General features: G+C 46.6%; 1 protein-coding gene across 2 annotated transcripts in view; it reads right to left on the reverse strand.

The window, feature by feature from the left end:
* SMOC2 (SPARC related modular calcium binding 2) overlaps nucleotides 1-1,777 on the reverse strand; it is a 767,036-nt gene extending 765,259 nt beyond the window's left edge. For both annotated transcript variants that reach the window (XM_075339692.1, XM_075339691.1), the window contains exon 1: nucleotides 1,003-1,777. In XM_075339692.1, the coding sequence (XP_075195807.1) occupies nucleotides 1,003-1,080 (78 nt within the window). In that variant the 5' untranslated portion in view covers nucleotides 1,081-1,777. The remainder of the gene's footprint in view (nucleotides 1-1,002) is intronic.
* Between the last annotated feature and the right edge of the window lie 24,523 nt (nucleotides 1,778-26,300).

A 26,300-nucleotide genomic window follows, 5' to 3' on the forward strand; every position in this document is an offset into this window, starting at 1 on the left:
CACTATTCATATTAGTACACATCCTGTGTGTTCTTTATATTAATATACATGTGTTGTGTGCACTATTCATATTAGTACACATCCTGTGTGTTCTATATGTTAATATACATGTGTTGTGTGCACTATTCATATTAGTACACATCCTGTGTGTTCTATATATTAATATACATGTGTTGTGTGCACTATTCATATTAGTACACATCCTGTGTGTTCTTTATATTAATATACATGTGTTGTGTGCTCTATTCATATTAGTACACATCCTTTGTGTTCTTTATATTAATATACATGTGTTGTGTGCTCTATTCATATTAGTACACATCCTTTGTGTTGTGTGCTCTGTTAATATTGATTCGATGTATATCTTGTGTGTTTTATGTACATTAATATTGTTTGTGCCTTATTTATACCACTACATGTACTTTGTATTACTTATATGAATGCCCATGTGTTCTGGTTGTGAGTTATTATTCGTGCTATATGTTCCATTCCTATTACTACACATAAACTGTTTCATACTTATTAATATACATTCCTTGTAGAAATTGATATTTATTTTTCGAAATATTTTGAAATATGTCTCCTGGTTTTGGTTGGAAAATAAAAGCGCTATTGCCAAGAAGGAGAACAATGAAACAATGGGACACATAGGGTTGTGCAATTTATTTGGCAGTTGTGTTTCAGAAATGAATGTGGAGCAGCAGTGAAGCACATTGGTACTTGGGCAATGAGGCATCTGAGCAGCAGTGTGCAGCAGCACCTCTGGGCACAGCCATTCCCATAGCTGCATGCACTTCATAGGGCTGTGCTCACACAGGTACAGCAGGTTTCCACTATTGTTAATGCCAGAATCTGAAATCTGAGCAGTGCACAGCAGATCAGCTCCACAAAAGCTGTGGGGGAGGGCAGATCGCAGGGAAGCAATGCACAGTCCTGAGCCATGTGATACCATCAATTCCACCAAACTAATACAAGGCAGATTACAGAGAAATCCCATCTTACCGTGAGGGCTGAGAACTTCTGCGCATGGGTGACCGGTCCCACCAAGACGATCAGCAGCAGGATGAAGGTGGAAGGCATCCTCCTCCTCCTCCTCCTCAGGGTGTTATGTGGAAGTATCTATAATAAGGATGAGTAGTCCCACTCCTCTGCCTGGGTTCGTGTGCGGGCTGCACCAAATCCGCCTCCTCCTGCAGAGCAGCAGGGGACGAATCCGCAGGGTCACTTGTCAGACTTCACCTTGTGACAGATGGATCTTCTCGGCAGTTCAGCACTACACAGCTCAGCCGTCTGCTGCCTCCTTATCTGATCCTGGCTATCTGCTCCCCCTTCTCCTTCAGGAGATCTGTCATCTTATGATTGCTTCTTGCCAAGAAGAGTTAAGAAGAAAGCAGCAGCTAACGCCTGGATGGCTGCAGGCAGGAGCTGCAGGCAGGAGGTGCAGGCAGGAGCTGCAGGCAGGAGGTGCAGGCAGGAGGTGCAGGCAGGAGCTGCAGGCAGGAGCTGCAGGCAGGAGGTGCAGGCAGGAGGTGCAGGCAGGAGCTGCAGGCAGGAGGTGCAGGCAGGAGCTGCAGGCAGGAGGTGCAGGCAGGAGCTTCAGGCTCCTTCTCAGGAAGGTGCTGCTCAGTCACTTCCAATGGCCAGATGATGGCAAAGCCCCTGTGTTCTCAGCCTGCCGAGTCCAGCCTTCACTCTCTCTCCTCCCAAACCTGCTGATTAATTAACCCCCTGACACTTAGAAATAAGAAAGGGAAAAATCACCATAGACTGCCCCGACTCTTTGAATCCGGGCGATCCTGTGCTAAGAGCTCCTTCTGCAGTCTAATGTGCACCAACCCACGCAAAGCACGGAGCTATGTATCCACATGGGGAAGTAATGCAGATGTTTCCACGCAAAGCACGGAGCTATGTATCCACATGGGGAAGTAATACAGGTGGTTCCACGCAAAGCACAGAGCTATGTATCCACATGGGGAAGTAATACAGGTGGTTCCACGCAAAGCACGGAGCTATGTATCCACATGGGGAAGTAATGCAGATGTTTCCACGCAAAGCAGGGAGCTATGTATCCACATAGGAAAGTGTGCCGCCCCCACGCCCGCAGGAGCCGGACTGCTCGGATCTGGACCCGCTGTGTGGCTCGAGGGATCCTCCGGACCAGGGGGTCACGTGGACACGCCGAATGAAGAGGGGATGTAGTTGTACGGACTTGGCCGTATTCGGTTCATGATACCACCCACGGTGTGTGGTGAAGTGGGACACCACCGCTGCTGTTGTGGGATACCCGGGGGGAGAAGTAATGGCAACCAGATGTTAACCCCTCCATGGGTACGGATGGTTGCCCCGGGGCCCAGTGTCTCTGCGCAGGGTATGGCGATGACAGGGGCTTTCGCGCCTGGATGGTCCAAGGGATGTTTGGTTACTCACAATTAAATGAATCACACGAGTCTTTTGGTAAACCAAGGTACTGATGGCCGGCCGCCGCGGCCGGTTGTACTCTGGACCCCCACTCGGGCTGGTGGTCGCCATCTTTTCCTCTGCACTAGTTGTGGTTGTGTGTTTAGACTTCCCAGTATGGAACACGGGAGTCCGCTCCCGGCTTTCTGTGTGCCTGAGGAGCCGTGCCCACTGACGCTGACCCGTGGGATCTATGGGCCCTGGCAGTTGCCCTATCCCTCTCTGTGGGTGATTGTCTGCTTTTGGGACTTTGGTTGGAACAGGACCTGTAATCCTGCCCTCAATCGGTTGATTAGCTAGGCCGTTCTTTCCGGTCTTGGCTTCAGGGTCTGAGTACCCCCTCTGTGCACGGTTTCCGATTGGGTCTCCGGTGTCGGTACCGGCGGGCTCCAACCCTGTCCCAGTCCTCCACGGATCTGCCAAGCCGTCTTCCCGTCTCCTGCTGATGAAGACCACCATTTGCCACCTAGCCAAGGTACCAGGGCTCCGACCTTGGCACCGTCCAACTTGAACTTCTCCTCTGCTGGAGCTACACCTAGCTCCAGCTTCCACTCCTCTCAACTTGAACTACAACTTAATCTGTTTTTCCACCCCGGGCTGTCTAGACCCCTAGGTGGGCGTTTCCTAACCACCTAGTCCCGCTCACTGGTGTGCCTGTCTTGCCCTGAGGGGGGTTATTAGGGTTTCAGGTCGGCTGTATGTGACCTAGGTGAGCGAAGGTGTTATGCGGGGGCCTATCGTGTGACTACCTGGTTTTGCCAGGGCGTCACATTCCCCCTTGGTTTAATACAGACTGTCTGCGGGCTGTCCGACCACCAACATTTATTTAACAGGAACTGAAAATAGAAAAAGGAACAGTTTACAAGCATATTAACATTGAATACATTGGTTTCTTTTCTTTCCTTACGGGAGGCACTTTGCTTAAACGTTACACATTTAAAACTGGGATGGGACAGACCGGGTCCTTCTCACCTCACCCCCACCCAAAACAACCTGCCCCCTGGTGCCACCGCTAAGCAATGGTGTGCACCCCTTGCCCAAGTCCAGGAAAGGTGCGGGTATTGCCCTTATGGACCGGGTAAAAAGTTCCTTACCCGGCAGTCTTTTTCAAGGGCCCCACATCCAGGGGACCCCTGACCCACAGGGTAGTCACCAGTTTGGGTGGTGACTGGGCCTCGGCCGACTCTACCGCAGGCCCTTCTTCCAATCAGCCTCTCCAGAGACTGCAGCAAGGTGAGAAGGTTCATCAGGGACTATTTACAAGGCCCAACAGTTTTTGGGTTGCCCTGCCAGTTCACGGCCATGGTCCATTTTTAAAACTTTTTCAACTTTTTTAAACTGGGAACTAGCGTTGAGCGACGGTTCGTGGTTCTCCAGTTCGCGGTTCGAGTGATTTTGGGGGCTGTTCTAGATCGAACTAGAACTCGAGCTTTTTGCTAAAGCTCGATAGTTCTAGTTACGTTCGAGAATGGTTCTAGCAGCAAAAAGCCAAGCTAATTACTAGCTGGCTTTCCGCTGTAATAGTGTAAGTCACTCTGTGACTCACACTATTATGAAATTTCAGCGTATAGTGTGCGGGAACAGCGCATTCAGATCACTGCTGCTGGGATAATGGCGATCGCCATTTTTTTTTTTTCCTTGTCTTCCTTCCTTAAGCGCGTGCGTGTAGTGGGGCGGGCCAGCATGTCAGCCAATCCCAGACACACACACAGCTAAGTGGACTTTTAGCCAGAGAAGCAATGGCATGTGTGATAGGATGACCATGTTACATGTCCCTGCATTATAAAAATGGGTATCTGCCCATCCGGACGCCATTATCTCTTCTGCGTCTGGGTGTCAGTCACCGCTGGCATAGCTCCTGTCTCCGATACTGCTGTGTACGCTCTACACACAGCGCTATACAGAATAGGGATAGAAGTTTCTATTAGCCCTTGTAGGGGCTAATAACAGCAGGCTCAGAGCCACAGGTGACAGTCAGGTCCGTGGAAACAGATGTTAACAGCTACAGAAGATAACAGCGTCTGTGTAGCTAAGCTCAGGGACTTCCTCACTGCATTTCCCCATTAGGAGGGATAAAAAGTGATGCTTCCTTTCCTGTACACTGACCCACAACCCTGCCACTGTACCCTCCTGCCCTTTGCACACTCAAGCTCATTGTTACTAAGCCATTATACTAGCAAACACTGAGGAAACTTAGTGGCATCCTAAAAGTGGCTGTTGGACTTCCATTAGTGTCCCACTAGTGCAAATCTATGTGCAGCACCTCTGCATTGCACACTCAAGCTCATTGTTACTAAGCCATTATACTAGCAAACACTGAGTAAACTTAGTGGCATCCAAAAAGTGGCTGTTGTACTCCATTTGTGCCCCACTGGTGCCAAGCTATTTCCAGCACCTCTGCATGACACCCTCCTGCTCTGTTTTTAATAACCTATAATAATAGCAAAAAATGCTGTCAGTTAGTGGCATACAAAAAGTGGCTGTTGTACTCCATTTGTGCCCCACTGGTGCCAAGCTATTTCTAGCACCTCTGCATGATACGCTCCTGCTCTGTTTTTAATAAGCTATAATAGCAAAAAATGCTGCCAGTTAGTGGCATCCAAAAAGTGGCTGTTGTACTCCATTTGTGCCCCAATGGTGCCAAGCTATTTCTAGCACCTCTGCATGACACCCTCCTGCTCTGTTTTTAATAAGCTATAATAATAGCAAAAAATTCTGCCATTTAGTGACATCCAAAAAGTGGCTGTTGTACTCCATTTGTGCCCCACTGGTGCCAAGCTATTTCTAGCACCTCTGCATGACACCCTCCTGCTCTGTTTTTAATAAGCTATAATAATAGCAAAAAATGCTGCCAGTTTGTGGCATACAAATAGTGGCTGCTGTACTCCATTTGTGCCCCACTGGTGCCAAGCTATTTCCAGCACCTCTGCATTACACCCTCCTGCTCTGTTTTTAATAAGCTATAATAATAGCAAAAAATGCTGCAAGTTAGTGGCATACAAAAAGTGGCTGTTGTATTCCATTTGTGCCCCAATGGTGCCAAGCTATTTCTAACACCTCTGCATTACCCCCTCCTGCTCTGGTTTTAATAAGCTATAATAATAGCAAAAAATGCTGCCAGTTAGTGGCATCCAAAAAGTGGCTGTTGTACTCCATTTGTGCCCCACTGGTGCCAAGCTATTTCCAGCACCTCTGCATTACCCCCTCCTCCTCTGGTTTTAATAAGCTATAATCATAGCAAAAAATGCTGCCAGTTAGTGGCATCCAAAAAGTGGCTGTTGTACTCCATTTGTGCCCCACTGGTGCCAACCAATTTCCAGCACCTCTGCATTACACCCTCCTGCTCTGTTTTTAATAAGCTATAATAATAGCAAAAAATGCTGCCAGTTAGTGGCATACAAAAAGTGGTTGTTGTACTCCATTTGTGTCCCACTGGTGCCAAGCTATTTCTAGCACCTCTGCATGACACCCTCCTGCTCTGTTTTTAATAACCTATAATAATAGCAAAAAATGCTGCAAGTTAGTGGCATACAAAAAGTGGCTGTTGTACTCCATTTGTGCCCCACTGGTGCCAAGCTATTTCTAGCACCTCTGCATGATACCCTCCTGCTCTGTTTTTAATAAGCTATAATAATAGCAAAAAATGCTGCCAGTTAGTGGCATCCAAAAAGTAACTGTTGTACTCCATTTGTGCCCCAATGGTGCCAAGCTATTTCTAGCACCTCTGCATGACACCCTCCTGCTCTGTTTTTAATAAGCTATAATAATAGCAAAAAATGCTGCCAGTTAGTGGCATCCAAAATGTGGCTGTTGTACTCCATTTGTGCCCCACTGGTGCCAAGCTATTTCTAGCACCTCTGCATGACACCCTCCTGCTCTGTTTTTAATAAGCTATAATAATAGCAAAAAATGCTGCCAGTTTGTGGCATACAAATAGTGGCTGCTGTACTCCATTTGTGCCCCACTGGTGCCAAGCTATTTCCAGCACCTCTGCATTACACCCTCCTGCTCTGTTTTTAATAAGCTATAATAATAGCAAAAAATGCTGCAAGTTAGTGGCATACAAAAAGTGGCTGTTGTATTCCATTTGTGCCCCAATGGTGCCAAGCTATTTCTAACACCTCTGCATTACCCCCTCCTGCTCTGGTTTTAATAAGCTATAATAATAGCAAAAAATGCTGCCAGTTAGTGGCATCCAAAAAGTGGCTGTTGTACTCCATTTGTGCTCCACTGGTGCCAAGCTATTTCCAGCACCTCTGCATATAACAGAGAGTAGTAGAGAATGGGTTTCACAGCCGCGCCAAAAGACTACTCACGTGTAGTCTTTTGGCGCGGCTGTGAAACCCATTCTCTACTACTCTCTGTTATCTGCCTCTTGGGGACCGCTGCCGGGACTTGGTGTTACATGCTGCTATAGGTGTTGTGACTGTCACAACCCGAATTGGTGAGTAGGATTATTCTTTGCTTCACCCTATATATATTGGGGTAAGACCCTATTGCGCTTTCTTTTTCCACAGTTTTCACAGCACCTCTGCATGACACCCTCCTGCTCTGTTTTTAATAAGCTATAATAATAGCCAAAAATGCTGCCAGTTAGTGGCATACAAAAAAGTGGCTGTTGTACTCTATTTGTGCCCCAATGGTGCCAAGCTATTTTTAGCACCTCTGCATGACACCCTCCTGCACATTTTGCAACGCTATTTTTATAGCAAACTCAGGGAATTCCTTGCTGCATTTCATCATTAGGAGGGATAGAAAGTGAGGCTTCCTTTACTGTCCTGGTACACACAGAACACGGCCACTGTGCCCACCTGCCCACTTTTGCCAAGCTATTTAATTTGCCCAAAGAGCTGACACTTTTTCTGCCATCCTAAAATTGTCTGGAATACTAAGGGCGGCTTTGCACACTACGACATCGCAGGTGCGATGTCGGTGGGGTCAAATCGAAAGTGACGCACATCCGACGTCACTTGCGATGTCGTAGTGTGTAAATCCTAGATGATACGATGAACGAGCGCAAAAGCGTCGTTATCGTATCATCGGTGCAGGCTCCGACATTTCCATAATGCCGGTGCCGCGACAGGTACGATGTAGTTCCTCGTTCCTGTGGCAGCACACATCGCTGTGTGTGAAGCCGCAGGAACGAGGAACATCTCCTTACCTGCCGCCAGCGGCTACACGGAAGGAAGGAGGTGGGCGGGATGTTTACATCCTGCTCATCTCCGCCCCTCCGCCGCCATTGGCCACCTGCCGTGTGACGTCGCTGTGACACCGCACGACCAGGCCCCTTAGGAAGGAGGCGGGTCGCCGCCAGAGCGACGGTTGCAGGGCAGGTGAGTGCATGTGAAACTGGCGTAGCGATAATTATCGCTACGCCAGCTATCACAAGATATCATACCTGCGACAGGGGTGGGGACTATCGCGTGCGACATCGCAGCATCGGCTTGCGATGTCCCAACGTGCAATGCCCGCCTAAGATATTGTTCCTTTGCTGCCAAGCAAGGTACAACACCTGTGCATTCTACACTCCTTTCCATTTGTGGAACGCAATAATTAACTGCAGGTAGTCCAGCCAATCTTTCACGAAGGTGCAGGCGTGGATATAATGTTTCCTTCATCCAATGGTGGTTCTCTCGATGTCTGACAGCTCAACAATACCATCTGTTTGCACTTAAAAAACAAGTGACGACCTGCCACTCACACTCCCGCTTATGGGTAACGGGGTGGAAGGTCAGTGTGAAAAAGCATGTGTGACTGCTGTCCCCACAGTCACAGAGGATGAAGAGCACGTAGATGCACGTGATGGGGCAGGTGGTGGTTGCACAGCCCCGCTAGGCTGCATTGTAGCACAGTGAAATTCCCTTTGCGACCTATGCTTCATTTTAAGTCTTGTATTTGGTGGGATCCACAGTATGCAGCAAAACCATCCAACATGAAAAGCACTGTTTGCAGTTGGGTTAATAAATGATTCTTTCACTTTCACAAAAGAAACAATAAGAACCATGCATTAAATTGAAATAATAGAACAATCTGGTCTCGGGGGGGCACCGATTGCCTGGCCGTGTCCGTTTTTTTGGGGTATGTGTTGACGGCCAGACTGGTCTCACGGCTATTGACCATATTAATTTCGGAAGAACTGTAACATATTCAGTTGCCTGCTGCCTGTTGTGTATTTGCGAATAGGAAATATTGACGGGTAGTTAGGAGAGCAAGTAGTTTTGTGAGTGGTGTCTGGAAAACGTGTAAAGTATATGGTTTGTGGTTGCCTGTGATATGGTTTGTGGTTTTTGTAGTGCCAAGCTCAGCTAGACTGAGTGCAGAGCCAGATGTAGGTGCCAAGCTCAGCTAGACTGAGTGCAGAGCGCAGTGCCCAGATCAGCTAGACTGAGTGCAGAGCCAGATGTAAGTGCCAAGCTCAGCTAGACTGAGTGCAGAGCCATATGTAAGTGCCCAGCTTAGCTAGACTGAGTGCAGAGCCTTACTTTATACATAAATGTAACCTTTTTAAAGTGTTTTCCTGGAGTGAATCGGCTGGTATAGACACCTTGTAGTCAGGGTGATACTAGAGCTGTTTTTGTATATTCAAGGACCACGAGGGAGAACAAGGTCTGGTTTGGAAGTGTGTGCTGCAAACCCTAGGTTTTCTTTAGTGTTTCAGTTGTGAGTCATCTCCCCCATCTATTTGTTTGTCTGTTGTTCTTATCTTGGTCTGCATAGAGAAAGATTGTTTGTTTGGTGTTGTTTATCTTGAGAGAAAGATGGAGAAATTGATGAAGTTGTGTATAGTTGTGGTTGGAAAAATCCGGATGAGAGTGGACTTTGTTGGGATATGGGGACTCTAGGCCGCAATCCTGTGATAAACCATGTGCTATTCATTCATGGTGGCAGCCATTTTAGGTCAGATTTTAAAATGGTGGATGAAGCACATGGTGGCCGAGGTATGCATGGTTTAAACAAAGCAAAGGAAGTGAGTCGGGGGATGTGTGAAGAAGATCATGTGCTCTGTAAATGTCTGAACAATGGATTGGATGGAGTACTATATACTTAGACAGAAAAATAAGTGTTTTTATACAGTCATATGAAAAAGTTTGGGCACCCCTATTAATGTTAACCTTTTTTCTTTATAACAATTTGGGTTTTTGCAACAGCTAATTCAGTATCATATATCTAATAAATGATGGACTGAGTAATATTTCTGAGTTGAAATGAGGTTTATTGTACTAACAGAAAATATGCAATCTGCATTTAAACTAAATTTGACAGGTGCATAAGTATGGGCACCTCAACATAAAAGAGACATTAATATTTTGTAGATCCTCCTTTTGAAAAAATCACAGCCTCTAGTCCCTTTCTGTAGCTTTTAACGAGTTCCTGGAACCTGGATGAAGGTATTTTTGACCATTCCTGTTTACAAAACAGTTTCAGTTCAGTTAAGTTTGATGTCGCCGAGCATGGACAGCACGCTTCCAATCATCCCACAGATGTTCAATGATATTCAGGTCTGGGGACTGGGATGGCCATTCCAGAACATTGTAATTGTTCCCCTGCATGAATGCCTGAGTAGATTTGGAGTGGTGTTTTGGATCATTGTCTTGCTGAAATATCTATCCCCTGCGTAACTTCAACTTCGTCACTGATTCTTGCACATTATTGTCAAGAATCTGCTGATACTGAGTTGAATCCATGCGACCCTCAACTTTAACAAGATTTCCGGTGCCGGCATTGGCCACACAGCCCTAAAGCATGATGGAACCTCCACCAAATTTTACTGTGGGTAGCAAGTGCTTTTCTTGGAATGCCGTGTTTTTTTGCCTCCATACATAACGCCTTTTTGTATGACCAAACAACTCAATCTTTGTTTCATCAGTCCACAGGACCTTCTTCCAAAATGTAACTGGCTTGTCCAAATGTGCTTTAGCATACCTCAGGCGACTCTGTTTGTGGCATGCTTGCAGAAACGGCTTCTTTCGCATCACTGTCCCATACAGCTTCTCCTTGTGCAAAGTGCGCTGTATTGTTGACTGATGCACAGTGACACCATCTGCAGCAAGATGATGCTGCAGGTCTTTGGAGGTGGTCTGTGGATTGTCCTTGACTGTTCTCACCATTTTTCGTCTCTGCCTTTCTGATATTTTTCTTGGCCTGCCACTTCTGGGCTTAACAAGAACTGTACCTATGTTCTTCCATTTCCTTACTATGTTCCTCACAGTGGAAACTGACAGTTTAAATCTCTGAGACAAGTTTTTGTATCCTTCCCCTGAACAACTATGCTGAGTAATCTTTGTTTTCAGATCATTTGAGAGTTGTTTTGAGGAGCCCATGATGGCACTCTTCATAGGAGATTCAAATAGGAGAACTACTTGCAAGTGTCCACCTTAAATACCTTTTCTCATGATTGGATACACCTGCCTATGAAGTTCAAAGCTCAATGAGGTTACAAAACCAATTTAGTGCTTCAGTAAGTCAGTAAAAAGTAGTTAGGAGTGTTCAAAACAAGAAATTGATAAGGGTGCCCATACTTATGCCCCTGTCAAATTTAGTTTAAATGCAGATTGCACATTTTCTGTTAGTACAATAAACCTCATTTCAATTCAGAAATATTACTCAGTCCATCAGTTATTAGATATATGAAACTGAAATAGCTGTTGCAAAAACCCAAATTGTTATAAAGAAAAAAGGTTAACATTAATAGGGGTGCCCAAACTTTTTCATATGACTGTATATAATTAGACTTAGATCGTGGACATATGTGTGTGGGTGTGTGTGTGTCTGTGTGTATAAATATATATATATATATATATATATATATATATATATATATATAAAAGTACAGTCTACAGAAAATAGGAGAGAGAGAGTTGGAGCAGATGGGAGGTCCTTTTCCCTGCCACATGCCAAAATGGTGGATGAAGCACATGGTGGCCGAGGCATGCATGGTTTAAACAAAGAAAAGGAAGTGAGTAAGGGGATGTGTGAAGAAGATCATGTGCTTTGTAAATGTCTAAACAATGGATTGGATGGAGTACTACATATTTGGACAGAAAAAAAGAGTGTTTTTAACTGTAGTTGGACAGGACTCTAGATATCTGAATATGTGTGCATATGATATATATATAAATGTATGTGTGTGTGTGTGTGTGGGTGTGGGTGTGTGTGTGGGTGTTTGTGTGGGTATGTGTGTGTATAAAACCCAGACTATAAACTATAGGGGGAAATAGTTGAGAAAAAGAAAAAATCCCTCTACCCTTCCTTCCCACATGGTCCTATTCTAGCAAGGAGACCATGTGCTGTGTAGCCATCTTTAGTAGGAATTAGATGAAATGAGTATTTGCAGTGTGAGACTTAGGGATCAATATGTTAAACTCCATTACAATATTGAAAATGATAGATTAGGAAAGCATTAAGATAAAAAATTTTAAGTAACGAACCTTTGCGGAAGATGTCATGATAAATAATACATATTCCAATTATGAATGTGGCGAATAAATCCTGAGAGTTGCGAGTTTTAGGGAAAAAAAATAAATAAAAAAAATAATAACAAATCCAACAGAAGGAGGGAAATTTCACTTGTGTCCAGTGAAAATGAGCAGTGTGCTTCTGGTTTTTGGGGAAAGGAGCAACCTTTACAGAAAAAAAAAAAAAGAAAAAAACCCCAAACCTGTGGAGCAGGATTTTTATCTCACCTTGCAGTGGGATATACCTTGCAGTGGGATATATTGTGAGTCAGCTGTGAAAAAAGCAGGCCAAACACAGTTAATTCATTGTAAAGTGTATCAGAAAACGTAATTAACTAGTTTTTTATTTTACTAATTTTAACCTAAAGAAATAAAAATTAACTGCAGACATGTTTAGATTCATTGATAGATATTCAAGCATAGAAGTCTGTTAGATAATTTTTCTATGGCAAATCAACAGTTTGTGGTGATTTGTTTGGAAAATTAATTTTTATTTCATATCTGTTTCCACATGGCCTGTTTATTTGTTCTAGATTCTTTTATCCCTTCAAGTTATAGGACAGTATCAAAGCGATGCTGATAATCTCCTCAATTTTGAAAATATGAACGCCTCTATATCCAATATCCAGAGGTTGTGCTACATTATTATTATAGTTATTAAAAATAATAATAATAATATAATAATATTTATTAATATATTTATTAAAAATTACAATAATTTGATTTAAGCAATGTGGATGATTTATGGCATTCTGTGTTTTAGATTTAATGTATTGAATAATCTGCTTTTTTTTAGAGAAAGAATTATTGCAATGCAGATTTCTGTGGTCCAAGCAAAGGTTATAAAAGCCATTGAAAGGGTTTTCTATTATTAAGTTACAGATAAAAACAATATTTATGGTGTTCCCGGTTAGGTACAATCTACACATTGTGACTTTTGTGCCTAACTGTAGAGCTTCGGGGCCACACACTTTGTGAATCTAATTATGTTTTGGATAATAGATTCAAAAAGGGGGGATGTTGATGTGGAAAATAACACACACATATACACATATTATTTTAAGGTTTTAATTTGTTCATTGATTAAGTTTTTCTATTAAGTTTTCTTTATATTTCTATCTGTAAGGAGGATACAGCTGACAGACATATCTCATGATTACTCTGATGTAACAAGAATTGTCAGGTTTTGAACATGTCTCAGATGAGCCCATTGTTAATGCAGATTTTGAGTTTTTCTGTAGATGGTAGAGATGAGCGAACTGGCCGTGGTTCGGCTCGAGTTCGGTTCGTCGAACGGGAGTCCCGTTCGAGTTCGGTTCGGCGAACGTTCGACGAACCGAACTCGAACTGCATAGGAAACAATGGCAGGCAATCACAAACACATAAAAACACCTAGAAAACACCATCAAAGGTGTCCAAAAGGTGACAAACAACTCACAACACAACACAAACACATGGAAAAGTGACAAGGACATATACTCATGCGAAAACAAAAGAGCTGGACAAGGAAAAAGAGGAGGAGACACAGATATAGGCATGGCACGCCCTTCTAAAATCATGTAAAACACCACAAGGTGACTCCAAGAGGAGTTCTCCCTTTTTTCCAAAAATTGGGCCACACACACACACCCACCTCTTCAGTGGCAGCACTTGTGCCCCAGTTGTACACTTCACAGCTAGATTTGCATCAAGCACATTCAAAAATACGCCATACTTAACCGTCCCTAGGATGACACCGGGGTAGGTAGCAAAGTCTTTCCTGATCCCAGCTCTGTGCATCTTGGATCATTTTTAAAAACAATGTAAACAAGGGTTACTCCAAGCGGAGTCTCCCTTTTTTCCAAAAATTGGGCCACACAGACACTCATCCCTTCAGTGGAAGCACTTGTGCCCCAGTGGTACACTTCACAGCTAGATTTGCATCAAGCACAATCAAAAATATACCATACTTAACCGTTTCCAGGATGACCCCGGGGTAGGTAGCAAAGTCTTTCCTGATCCCAGATCTGTTCATCTTGGATCATTTTTAAAAACAATGTAAGCAAGGGTTACTCCAAGCGGAGTCTCCTTTTTTTCCAAAAATTGGGCCCCACACACACCCACCCATTCAGTGGCAGCACTTGTGCCCCAGATGTATACTTCACAGCTAGATTTGCATCAAGCACAATCAAAAATACGCCATACTTAACCGTTTCCAGGATGACCCCGGGGTAGGTAGCAAAGTCTTTCCTGATCCCAGATCTGTTCATCTTGGATCATTTTTAAAAACAATGTAAGCAAGGGTTACTCCAAGTGGAGTCTCCCTTTTTTCCAAAAATTGGGCCACACAGACACCCCATCAGTGGCAGCACTTGTGCCCTAGTTGCAAACAGGATGTTTTGATTTGCATCAAGCACATTCCAAATCCACAAGCATTTACTCTCCCCAGGATGACACAGGGGTAGTAAATTCATTGTGGATCCATGACTTGTTCATTTTGATGAACGTTAGTCTGTCCACATTGTCACTGGACAGACGCGTGCACTTATCTGTCAGCACACACCCAGCAGCACTGAAGACACATTCAGAGACAACGCTGGCAGCTGGACACGACAAAATCTCCAAGGCGTAAGTTGAGAGCTCTGGCCATTTTTCAAGATTTGAAGCCCAAAATGAGCAAGGCTCCATTTGCAAAGTCATGGCATCGATGTTCATTTGGAGATACTCCTGTATCATCCTCTCCAGCCGTTGACTATGTGTCAGACTTGTCTCTGGTGGCCTTGCAAAGGACGGTCTAAAAAAATTATGAAAAGATTCCATAAAATTGCTGTTACCAGCACCAGATACGGTGCTACTGGTACGGGTAGACTGTTGAAGATGACGAGACCGTCCCATGTTTGTCAAGTTACAACTGGGAGATTCACTCCCTGCACCTGCACGGTTGTTTGGTGGAAAAGCCAAGCTGAGATCTAGTAACAGCTTCTGCTGATACTCCTGCATACGTGCGTCCCTTTCTATGGCTGGAATTATGTCACAAAATTTGGACTTGTACCAGGGATCTAATAGTGTGGCAAGCCAGTAGTCATCATCACTTCTAATTTTGACAATACGAGGGTCATGTTGGAGGTAGTGCAGCAAGAAGGCGCTCATGTGTCTTGCGCAGCCATGCGGACCAAGTCCACGCTGTGTTTGTGGCATAGAGGTGCTAACCGTTCTTTCTTCCTCTGACATCTCCCCCCAACCTCTTTCAACTGAAATTTGACCAAGGTCTCCCTCATCCGCTGAGTCTTCCATATCCATGGACAGTTCGTCCTCCATTTCTTCATGTTCTCCTGCACCTTCCTCAACATTTCGCTTGCTACCATGCGCCCTTGTTGATCCCTGTCCCCCATGGTCCCATGCCTGCCGCGTTGGTGATGATGAACGTCTGGACCTTGGTGATGTTGTTGTGTCTTGCGCATATGAATCCTCCTGTAGTTCCTCCCCTTCCTGTTGTCCCACCCCCTGACTCCGAATAGTGTTTAGCGTGTGCTCCAGCATGTAAATGACTGGAATTGTCATGCTGATAATGGCATTGTCAGCGCTAAACATATTCGTTGCCATGTCGAAATTGTGCAGAAGGGTGCATAGGTCCTTGATCTGAGACCACTCAGGTCACCACTCCATCAGGGTGATCTGCCCCACCTCTGCATCTCGTTGGCCCAGGCTATACGTCATGACGTATTGCACCAGGGCTCGGCGGTGCTGCCACAGTCGCTGTAACATGTGGAGAGTTGAATTCCAGCGTGTCGCCACATCGCATTTCAGGTGATGAACCGGCAGGCCGAAAGACTTCTGGAGCGATGCAAGTCGCTCAGCTGTGGCGGTTGAACGGCGGCAGTGAGCAGACAGTTTTCGTGCCCTGGTCAGAAGTCCATCTAGGCAGGGATAGTGTGTTAAAAATTGCTGGACAACAAGGTTCAACACGTGAGCCATACAAGGCACGTGTGTTTCCTTGGCGCCCTGGGCGAAGGGCCGCACCCAGGTTTGCAGCATTGTCGCACACGGCCTTACCAGGCTGCAGGTTGAGTGGAGACAACCATTTATTAAACTCAGTCTCCAGAGCTGCCCACAACTCAGCCGCTGTGTGACTCCTATTTCCAAGATATGTCAAGCTAAAGACCGCCTGATGCCGTTGCGCTCTGCTGCCAGCATAGTAATGAGGGGTGCGTGATTCCTTCTGCGCAGTGAGAACGCTGGTGGCCTGACCAGGCAGGCTTGGGGCGGAGGTGGAGGACGCAGATGAGATGGAGGAGGCAGAAGCAGTGGCGGAACTTGGACAGACAGAGGATTGACACACAAGTCGTGGGGACGGCAAGACTTTTGCAGCAGACCCTTCACCATCTATCACCATAGTTACCCAGTGCCCAGTCAGCGACATGTAACGTCCCTGTCCATGCTTACTGGTCCAAGTATCGGTGGTGAAATGCACCCGTTCATACACAGAGTTTCTCAAGGAAGCGGTGATGTTGTGTGCGACATGCTGGTGTAGCGCGGGCATATTTTTCTTAGAGAAGTAGTGGCGACTGGGCATCTGGTACTGGGGCTCAGCGACAGAAAGGCAGCATTTCGGTAGCCAAGAGCTTACAGAGGGATAAAGTCAACCTCTTAGCTTTGTCATGGGTCGCAGGAAATGGCCTTTTATTTGTCCACATCTGAGGGACAGAGATCTGGCTGCTGTGTGTAGACGGTGTTGAGTAGGGTGTCCCTGGAAAAATGCAGGTTTGTGAGGAAAGTGCAGGCGTAGACATGATGTTGCCTTCATCCAACGTTGGTGCTATCAATGTCTGAGAGAGCTGTACACACACACTTGTTTCCCCTTCCAAACCAACTGACGACCTACCAAGCAAACTGCCTGTTGCGGTTACAGTGGTGGAAGTTGTGCGTGGAAAACCAGGTGTGACAGCTGTCCCCACAGTCCTAGAAGATGAAAAGCGCGCGGATGCACTGGAAGGGGCAGGCGGTGGATGGTTCGCTCTGCTAGGCCGCATTGCAGCACGGTGAGCTTCCCACTGGGACATATGATATTTATTCATGTGACGATTCATGGAAGAAGTTGTCAAACTGCTGAGGTTTTGCCCTCTACTAACAGAATCACGACAAATTTTACAGATCACATAATTTGGGCGATCTTTTGCTATGTCACAAAAGGACCAGGCTAGGCAAGGCTTAGAGGGCATGCGACCTGCTGAGCCCCCCCGACTAGTGCTCTAAGGCAGAGTGGTGGCTGAGGATGCAGTTGTAGACGTGCTACCAGTGCTCCGACTCTGTCCAGGAAGGCGCAAGGTAACTTCGTCGTCGGTTGCATCCTCCTCCACCGCCTCTGTTGACCTCCTCGAGTGCCTGACTGTGGGTTGACAGTAGGTGGGTGTGACGGGAGTGTACAACAGAGCAAAGGATGGACGAGGCCGAGGGACGATCCAACAGGTTTATTCACAAGAACACTGGAACAGCACACGATAAGTCCACGTAAAACAGATTCGGGGGCCCTTCCCGACAATCCTCGGACCGGATAACAAAGCAATCGTCCTTACAGTAGTCCAAAGAGTTCCACACAATCCCACGGGCCGCCACACAGGCCTAGCTCTGTTCGTGTCCACAGCCACCCATGCTGGGAGCTCCTTCTTCTTCTTAGTTCCAGCTCACTCTGACGTTACAAAAAGGGAAATGCATTGTCTGTGCTGCTTGACCTGCCCACCATGTTTGTTCAGGGGGTAGGGGTCACACATCCTATCATCAATGGTTTGGTCCATCACAGGGCTCCAATATGTCTGCCAGCCACAGTAGATGAAGGGATCCCCTGCTGTAAAGAACAATGACTATTCCTTCACTGGCCAATGCAATTACAGATTAGATACACAACTCTGGAAAGAAGAGGACAGGCTATTTACATAATCACATTAGATGCCAAGACTACAATTGTATGAGAGAGACACATTGAGACCAGTAGCTCCCCCAAGAAAATACATGAATTACAACTAATACAACCAGGGAAATATACATATCATGACATAGTATCACAGCATATACAGTGAGAGGGTAAATTACATCTTCACAATCCCTCCCCCTCCCAACTTGTGTACGTACTAGGGACCTCTACAGGTCACTGGTTAAGTACACACAGGCAGAGCGTTACTTACATGTGGCTTCATGCAGCCACGAATTGGCATCGTAGCTCTCCCACATCATTGCCCAGGAGAACAGCTGCAGGCAGACCACCCATCACCCCAACCACACATCGCCTGACCCCAAAACCAAAGTTCAGATCCACAGTGGCTGTGGGAATAGTCCTCCATTGTCCACCAGCCAGATCAATAACAATCCCAGGTCCTCTATGGATTGCCTCAGGCCGAACCACTCGGGGATCAGCCAGTGTGAGGAAAGCACCCGAGTCACAAAATCCAACAAGTCTCTGTCCATCCAGCACAACCTCCTGCAAGTGCTTACCTCGATGAGCAGAAGTCGTCATAACTGCGGGTCGCACCCCGTAAACTCCTGGTGGTGCAACATGGGGGGGCTGAGTCACTAGGCCAGTCCTCACATAACGGTGCCACATCTTCCTCCATGGCACTGGGCTGTAAATAATTAACAATCCGATTGGGTGCAGGATCAGTCCTCATTTGAACAGCTGGGCAGGAGACTTGCCGATGCCCTGGCTGTCCACATTGATAGCATCTGAGCTGGGTCTCCCTCCATCCAAGGCGTCCTCTTGGGTAAGGGGTAGGGGAACTTGGAGGCCGGCTCCCACCTGAAGGTGCTGTAGGGGTTTGAGGATGATTCCTCCATGGCCTGGCTGGGCATGAGGCCTGCAAATGCCCGGGATGCCTACAAACATAACACCTGCGCTCTGTTACTTCCTCTCCCCGGCGTATTCCAGAAAGTGCAGTAGAAGCAACTAGAGGCACATTAACACGGGTATCAACATGTGGTGGCTTAGAGGAACGGGGAACAATGGGGACAGAATAACTGGGGCCATCCGGTGTTGTGGAGCTGTTAGGCGTCTCTCCATCCTCCAACAGAACCCTCCACTGAGGCTTGATGGTGAGAGCCTCATCAGCTAGAGCAGCAGCTTCCTCCACTGTCGCTGGTTTTCTCTCACGCACCCATTCCCGGATCTCAGCGGGGCACTGGGCAAAGAATTGTTCTTTTAGGATGACCTGCAGGAAGGTCTCCCAAGATAAGGCCTCCTCTGCCTCCAGCCAGCGATTACATATTTGTTTGAGTCTATGAGCATATATCTTAAAAGACACTTCCCCATCACAGGCTAAAGCACGGAACTGAGTCCTGTAAGTGTCTGGGGTCACAGCATAATGTTCTAGAATAGTCTGTTTAATATCCGCATACTCACAGTTCCACCGAGGGTCCATAGCTCTATAGGCTTCAGCAGCTCCCCCCTCTAGGAGCCCAACCAGATGCCGGACACGCTCCCTGTCCGGGACTTCCATTAATCGACACTGATGCTCAAAGTCCTGGAAGAAGCCCTCAATGTCGCCTGCAGCCTCATTAAACGGCTTAAAGTCTTTGCGGGACACCCTGGGAAGTTCCCTCATGATGGGTGCTGGGGTTACAGTCTGTCTGGAACCTCTCGCGGCTTCCACAGCGAGCTCCTTATCCAGCAGTGCCATCTCCTCCATCCTGCGCTCCTTCTCTTTAGCTCCACGCATGGCCTCCCTCTTATCTTCTATGGTGGCCTCATCTCCAAGCAGTGCCATCTCCTCCTTGTACCACACAACCCATTGACTTTTTTGGGTATTCACCTCCGGCTGCTGTCTTTCTTCCGTTTGCTGTGAGGATCCTTCCTCCACGTCATTTTGCGAACAGACTCCTTCTAGCGCCTCAATCAGCTGCTCCTTGGAGAGTCCTTTGAAACGAACTCCTACTTCACGGGCCTTTGATTGCAGGCTCCCCAAAGTCCAGGTCTTGTACTCTGCAGTGCTGGTTCCTGATGTTGAGCCATTGTCCTCCATTCCTTCTGCTCTGATCCCAGCGCTGCCAACCAGTTTGTGACGGGAGTGTACAACAGAGCAAAGGATGGACGAGGCCGAGGGACGATCCAACAGGTTTATTCACAAGAACACTGGAACAGCACACGATAAGTCCACGTAAAACAGATTCGGGGGCCCTTCCCGACAATCCTCGGACCGGATAACAAAGCAATCGTCCTTACAGTAGTCCAAAGAGTTCCACACAATCCCACGGGCCGCCACACAGGCCTAGCTCTGTTCGTGTCCACAGCCACCCATGCTGGGAGCTCCTTCTTCTTCTTAGTTCCAGCTCACGCTGACGTTACAAAAAGGGAAATGCATTGTCTGTGCTGCTTGACCTGCCCACCATGTTTGTTCAGGGGGTAGGGGTCACACATCCTATCATCAATGGTTTGGTCCATCACAGGGCTCCAATATGTCTGCCAGCCACAGTAGATGAAGGGATCCCCTGCTGTAAAGAACAATGACTATTCCTTCACTGGCCAATGCAATTACAGATTAGATACACAACTCTGGAAAGAAGAGGACAGGCTATTTACATAATCACATTAGATGCCAAGACTACAATTGTATGAGAGAGACACATTGAGACCAGTAGCTCCCCCAAGAAAATACATGAATTACAACTAATACAACCAGGGAAATATACATATCATGACATAGTATCACAGCATATACAGTGAGAGGGTAAATTACATCTTCACAGTGGGATCTAGAACTTTCTCATCAATTGTTGTGTTTGCACTCCCCTCACCCTCAGACCAAGCCTTTTCTTGCCCTGACCGAATATTTAAGTTGTCATCCCAATCTGGTATCTGCGTCTCATTGTCATCAGTATGTTCCTCATTGTCTATAACAACAGGTGTTACAGTTTGTGAAAAAGGGTCAACATTATGCTCAGAAACTTGGTCCTCACGGCCTGAATCAGAGTCACAAAGGTTCTGGGCATCACTGCAGACCATTTCCTGGTCTGTACTCACTGTAGCTTGGGAGCAGACTTCTGATTCCCAGGCTATAGTGTGACTAAACAGCTCTGCAGACTCAGCCATCTCAGTTCCACCATACTGTGCAGAGCGTATGGAGACTTCAGAGCTGGGAGAATGCAAGTGTGATTGGGCTGACAACTCAGAGGACTGGTGTTTTTTGGATGCGGTAGTTGAGGTGGTGGAGAGGGCACTTGTTGGACCACTTGAGATCCATTCAAGCATTTTCCTTTTTTGGCCATCATCTACCTTTGTTCCAGTTGTTCTTGTCCGTAAAAAAGGGAGCACATCGGATTGTCCACGGTAAGTAGTAGACATCTTACTTTTGCTGGAAGATGGTCTATCTTCAGCAGATGTTAATGGAGCTTTGCCACCTTCCCCACGCACAAACCCTTTTTTTCCTTTTCCAACATGCCTCTTCCCCTTTCCACCAGCATCTGTCATTTTGCCACTCATTTTGATTGCGACAAGATTGTGCACTTAAAATGTGGTAGTAAAAATTGAGAGGTGGTGTAGATTGCAGCGGTGGTCTAGCTTTATTAACAGCAGAATAAACAACAATAATTATCCCTGACAATGCAACTACGGCCCTTAAAATGGCAGCATAGTTTGCTAGTATAATGGCTTTGTAACAATGGACTTGAGTGTGCAATGCAGAGGTGCTGCAAATAGCTTTGCACCAGTGGGACACTAATGGAAGTCTAACAGCCACTTTTAGGATGCCACTAAGTTTACTCAGTGTTTGCTAGTATAATGGCTTAGTAATAGTGATAAGCGAGTATGCTTGTCACTACTCGGTACTCGCACGAGTATCACTGTACTCGGGCTACTCGGCGGGTACTGAGTAATTTCGCGATACTCGTGCTGTACCGGTGGTCTTCATCTTTGCATGTTGGCGCTCTTTTGAGAGCCAGCCCTCATGCAGGGATTGGCTGGCAGACCACTGCAATGCCACAGCCCTGTTAGTTGTGGAATTGCAGTGATTGGCCGGCCTGCACAGCGTGACCGAGCCTTTATACCGGCGGGCGCGCTGTGCTCTGCACACAGCCATCTCATATTCCCTGCTTTCCACGCCCACAGGCGCCTATGATTGGTTGCAGTGAGACACGCCCCCACGCTGAGTGACAGGTGTCTCACTGCACCCAATCACAGCAGCCGGTGGGCGTGTCTATACTGTGCAGTAAAATAAATAAATAATTAAAAAAATGGCGTGCGGTCCCCCCAATTTTAATACCAGCCAGATAAAGCCATACGGCTAAAGGCTGGTATTCTCAGGATGGGGAGCTCCACGTTATGGGGAGCCCCCCACCCTAACAATATCAGTCAGCAGCCGCCCAGAATTGCCGCATACATTAGATGCGACAGTTCTGGGACTGTACCCGGCTCTTCCCGATTTACCCTAGTGCGTCCAGCTCTGCTGCATGCAGGTGACAGGAGCTGCAGAATACACCGCCGCTTCTGTCAGCTTCACACAGCAACTGAGGTGAGTAGCGCGATCAGCTGCTGTCAGTCAGGTAACTCACGGCCACCGCTGGATCCAGCGGTGCCGCGATTAACCTCAGTGACAGCAGCTGATCGCTATACTCACCTCAGTTGCTGCATGGAGCTGACCGGAGCGGCGGTGAGTAGCGCGATCAGCTGAGCTGTCACTGAGGTTACCCGCGGCCACCGCTGCATCCACCGCTGCATCCAGGTAACCTCAGTGACAGCTCAGCTGATCGCGGGGCTGTCTTCATTTGCTGTGTGAAGCTGACAGGAGCGGCGGTGTATTCTGCAGCTCCTGTCACCTCCATGCAGCAGAGCTGGACGCGACGCTGGAGGACTGTGGAGTACACCGGACATGGAGGGTTTGTCGGGGTTAATAAATTGGTGATGAGGGACTTTGTTATTGTTTTTTATTTCTAATAAAGGATTTTTCGTGTGTGTGTGTTTTTTAACTGTAATTTACAGATTAATCATGGAAGGAATCTCGGGGAGACGCCTGACATGATTAATCTAGGATTTAGTGGCAGCTATGGGCTGCCATTAACTCCTTATTACCCCGATTTGCCAACGCACTAGGGTAAATCGGGAAGAGCCGGGTACAGTCCCAGAACTGTCGCATATAATGTATGCGGCAATTCTGGGCGGCTGCTGACTGATATTGTTAGGCTGGGGGGCTCCCCATAACGTGGAGCTCCCCATCCTGAGAATACCAGCCTTCAGCCGTATGGCTTTATCTGGCTGGTATTAAAATTGGGGGGACCGCACGCCGTTTTTTTTAATTATTTAATTATTTATTTCACTGCACAGTATACACACACACACCGGCTGCTGTGATTGGGTGCAGTGAGACACCTGTCACTCAGCGTGGGGGCGTGTCTCACTGCAACCAATCATAGGCGCCGAAAAGCAGGAAAGCAGGGAATACGAGATTGTTTAATGAGCGGCCGGCTTTTTCAAAAGAGGAAAAGCCGCCGGAGTTTAGTGAACAGCTGTGCAGCGCCGCGGCAGTGATCGGGGAACGGTAAGTAAGAGAGAGGGGGGAGAATGACCGACAGACTGTGAGAGGGGGACAGACAAGACAGAGAGAGACCGACAGAGCGAGACCGACCGACGGGAGATAGAATGAAAAAAAAAATGACCGACATCGCTAGTAAAAAGCACAAAACGTGCGTTTTGGACATCGGAGTGCCACACAATGTTTTACGTAAAATCTTTCATGTATTAATCTCAAAAAGTAACATACACCAGCTCTATCTCACTATTGGGTATGTGCCCTTAACATTTCCGCCATGAAAATTCATTTTGGTGTCATTTTGGAAGGTTTTCTGGTGAGTCCGTAAAAATGGCGTAAAACTCTGACAAAATTGTTCACAGCTGTGACTTTTGAGTGATAAATGCTTCAAGGGGTCTTCCCCATGCTGTTGCCATGTCATTTGAGCACTCTTCTGAGACTTTTGTGACATTTTTGGGGTTTCTACATGCTGCCGGGGGTCATTTCATAAAAATACTCGGGTCTCCCATAGGATAACATTGGGCTCGGTGCTCGGGCCGAGTACACGAGTATCTTGGGATGCTCGGCCCGAGCCTCGAGCACCCGAGCTTTTTAGTACTCGCTCATCACTACTTAGTAACAATGAGTTTGAGTGTGCAATGCAGGCAGACGTGCTGCAAATTTCTTTGCGCTAGTGGGACAATAATGAAGTCCAACAGCCACTTTTAGGATGCCACTAAGTTTCCTCAGTGTTTGCTAGTATAATGGCTTAGTAACAATGAGCTTGAGTGTGCAAAGGGCAGGAGGGTACAGTGGCAGGGTTGTGGGTCTGGGTAGAGGAAAGGAAGCCTCCCTTTCTATCCCTCCTAATGGGGAAATGCAGCAAGGAAATCTCTGACCTTAGCTACACAGACGCTGTCATCTTGTGTAGCTGTTAAAATCTGTTTTCACGGACCTGTCTGTCACCTATGGCTCTGACCCTGCCGGTATTAGCCCTTACAAGGGCTGAAAGAAACTTCTATCCCTATTCTGTATAGCGCTGTGTATAGAGCGTACACAGCAGTATCGGAGACAGGAGCTACGCCAGCGGTGACTGACACCAAGACGCAGAAGGCAGATAATGGCGTGCTGGAGGAAAATGTCCGTTTTTATAATGCAGGGACATGTGACATGGACATCCTATCACACATGCCGTTGCTTCTCTGGCTAAAAGTCCACTTAGCTGTGTGTGTGTCTGGGATTGGCTGACATGCTGGCCCGCCCCACTACACGCGCGCGCTTAGGGAAGGAAGACAAGGGAAAAAAAAAAAAAATGGCGATCGCCATTATCCAAACAGCAGTGATCTGAATGCTCTGTTCCCGCACACTATACACTGAAATTTCATAATAGTGTGAGTCACAGAGTGACTTACACTATTACAGCGGAAAGCCAGCTAGTAATTAGCTTGTCTTTTTGCTGCTAGAACTGTTCTCGAACGTATCTAGAACTATCGAGCTTTAGCAAAAAGCTCGAGTTCTAGTTCGATCTAGAACAGCCCCCAAAATCAAAATCACTCGAACTGCGAAATCTCGAACCGCGAACCGCGCTCAACTCTAGTAGATGGATCCAGATACCAAGAAGCTGGTTGATTCTACACTGGATATGCTGAGGTTACACAACATTAGGTAATAAAAATCGAACCACTCGCTCCTCTCCCAGCGGAATAGGAGAACGAGATGAAGATTTGCGATCGCTGTGGTTCATAGAGCGGAGGGGGGTAAGATAGTCAAATGTAGATTATGACATGATAAACCTATAATGACCGTAGAGTGGGTGTGAGCCCAGGTGGAGGCTCTCTCCTGTTATCAAAGGAGCCGGTGACTGATGGAGCCAGAGGAGATGCTCACACAGGTGCAGACAACAAAGAAGCAGTGAACGGGCCTAGAGGTGAGAGTCCTTTACCAATGCAGACCAGTACTAGTAACTCGGTGGCTCCCGTCACATCCGTGACATTGGTCACTACTTGTGTTTTTAAATCCCTACAGGAACAAGTGATTCAGCAAGGAATGGAGTGTGAGACGCAGGGATCCAGCTGACTGAGGAAGGTCTGTGGATAAAGGGCGGTAAGCTTTCTCTGCCTTGAGCGCTCTACTCAATAATGGCCGAGGTAACACATGTGACAAAGGTGTTGGGATGGACAAGATATGGGCAGCACCACTGCTCAGTACCCAGGTGGCCAGACTCACCCACGTTTGTAAGATGTGTGCCTATTAAGGTAGAAAAACTGTAAAGACCTCGTAGCAACACCCCCCTCATTCGCTCTACTGTTCCAGTGATTGCACATTAGTCATATACATCTACCGTGAGTAGGTTTATATGAGTTTTGTGCATTTTGTGTGAATTTCTTTTCAGGCCTGCTTTGAAACATATCCAGTGTGCAAAACGTTACTTCTGAAAAACTCATGATGTTGGTAGTATGTAAAAATGGAGTTCCTAAAAAGTGGTTAAAGTGCATATTTTATAGCAGAGGTCATTATAGAGATCTTACAGTACCTGGGGATGCCCCTGATGAACCCCTGTCTGCCACTGTGAAGAGGGGAGAAAAACGTTGGGCTTCTTTCATGCTAAGTGTTTGACAAATATGCGCTTATTTTTATTAGACTGAGTGTGAATTGGACAGTGGAGGGTCTGTTATTGTACAAGATCTCCTCATGACTTTATCTGGCCTTATTATTAATAGTATTATTATATTTATACAGTGGGTACATGTTATATATGTGAGATATTTAATTTCTTTTAGGTTTGACGCCTCTTTATCCCCTGTATCTCATAGTTTCTATATTCCCTCACTGACATTAGCAGCACGTATAAGCTTAGCATGTAGGGATAGGGAGGGTTAGCCGTCGGTGAGCGGTGACGCCAATTCGCCTTATGGGGTGCCGACCT

This window comes from Anomaloglossus baeobatrachus, chromosome 3 (genome assembly GCF_048569485.1).
Source record: "Anomaloglossus baeobatrachus isolate aAnoBae1 chromosome 3, aAnoBae1.hap1, whole genome shotgun sequence".
Lineage (NCBI taxonomy): Eukaryota > Metazoa > Chordata > Amphibia > Anura > Aromobatidae > Anomaloglossus > Anomaloglossus baeobatrachus.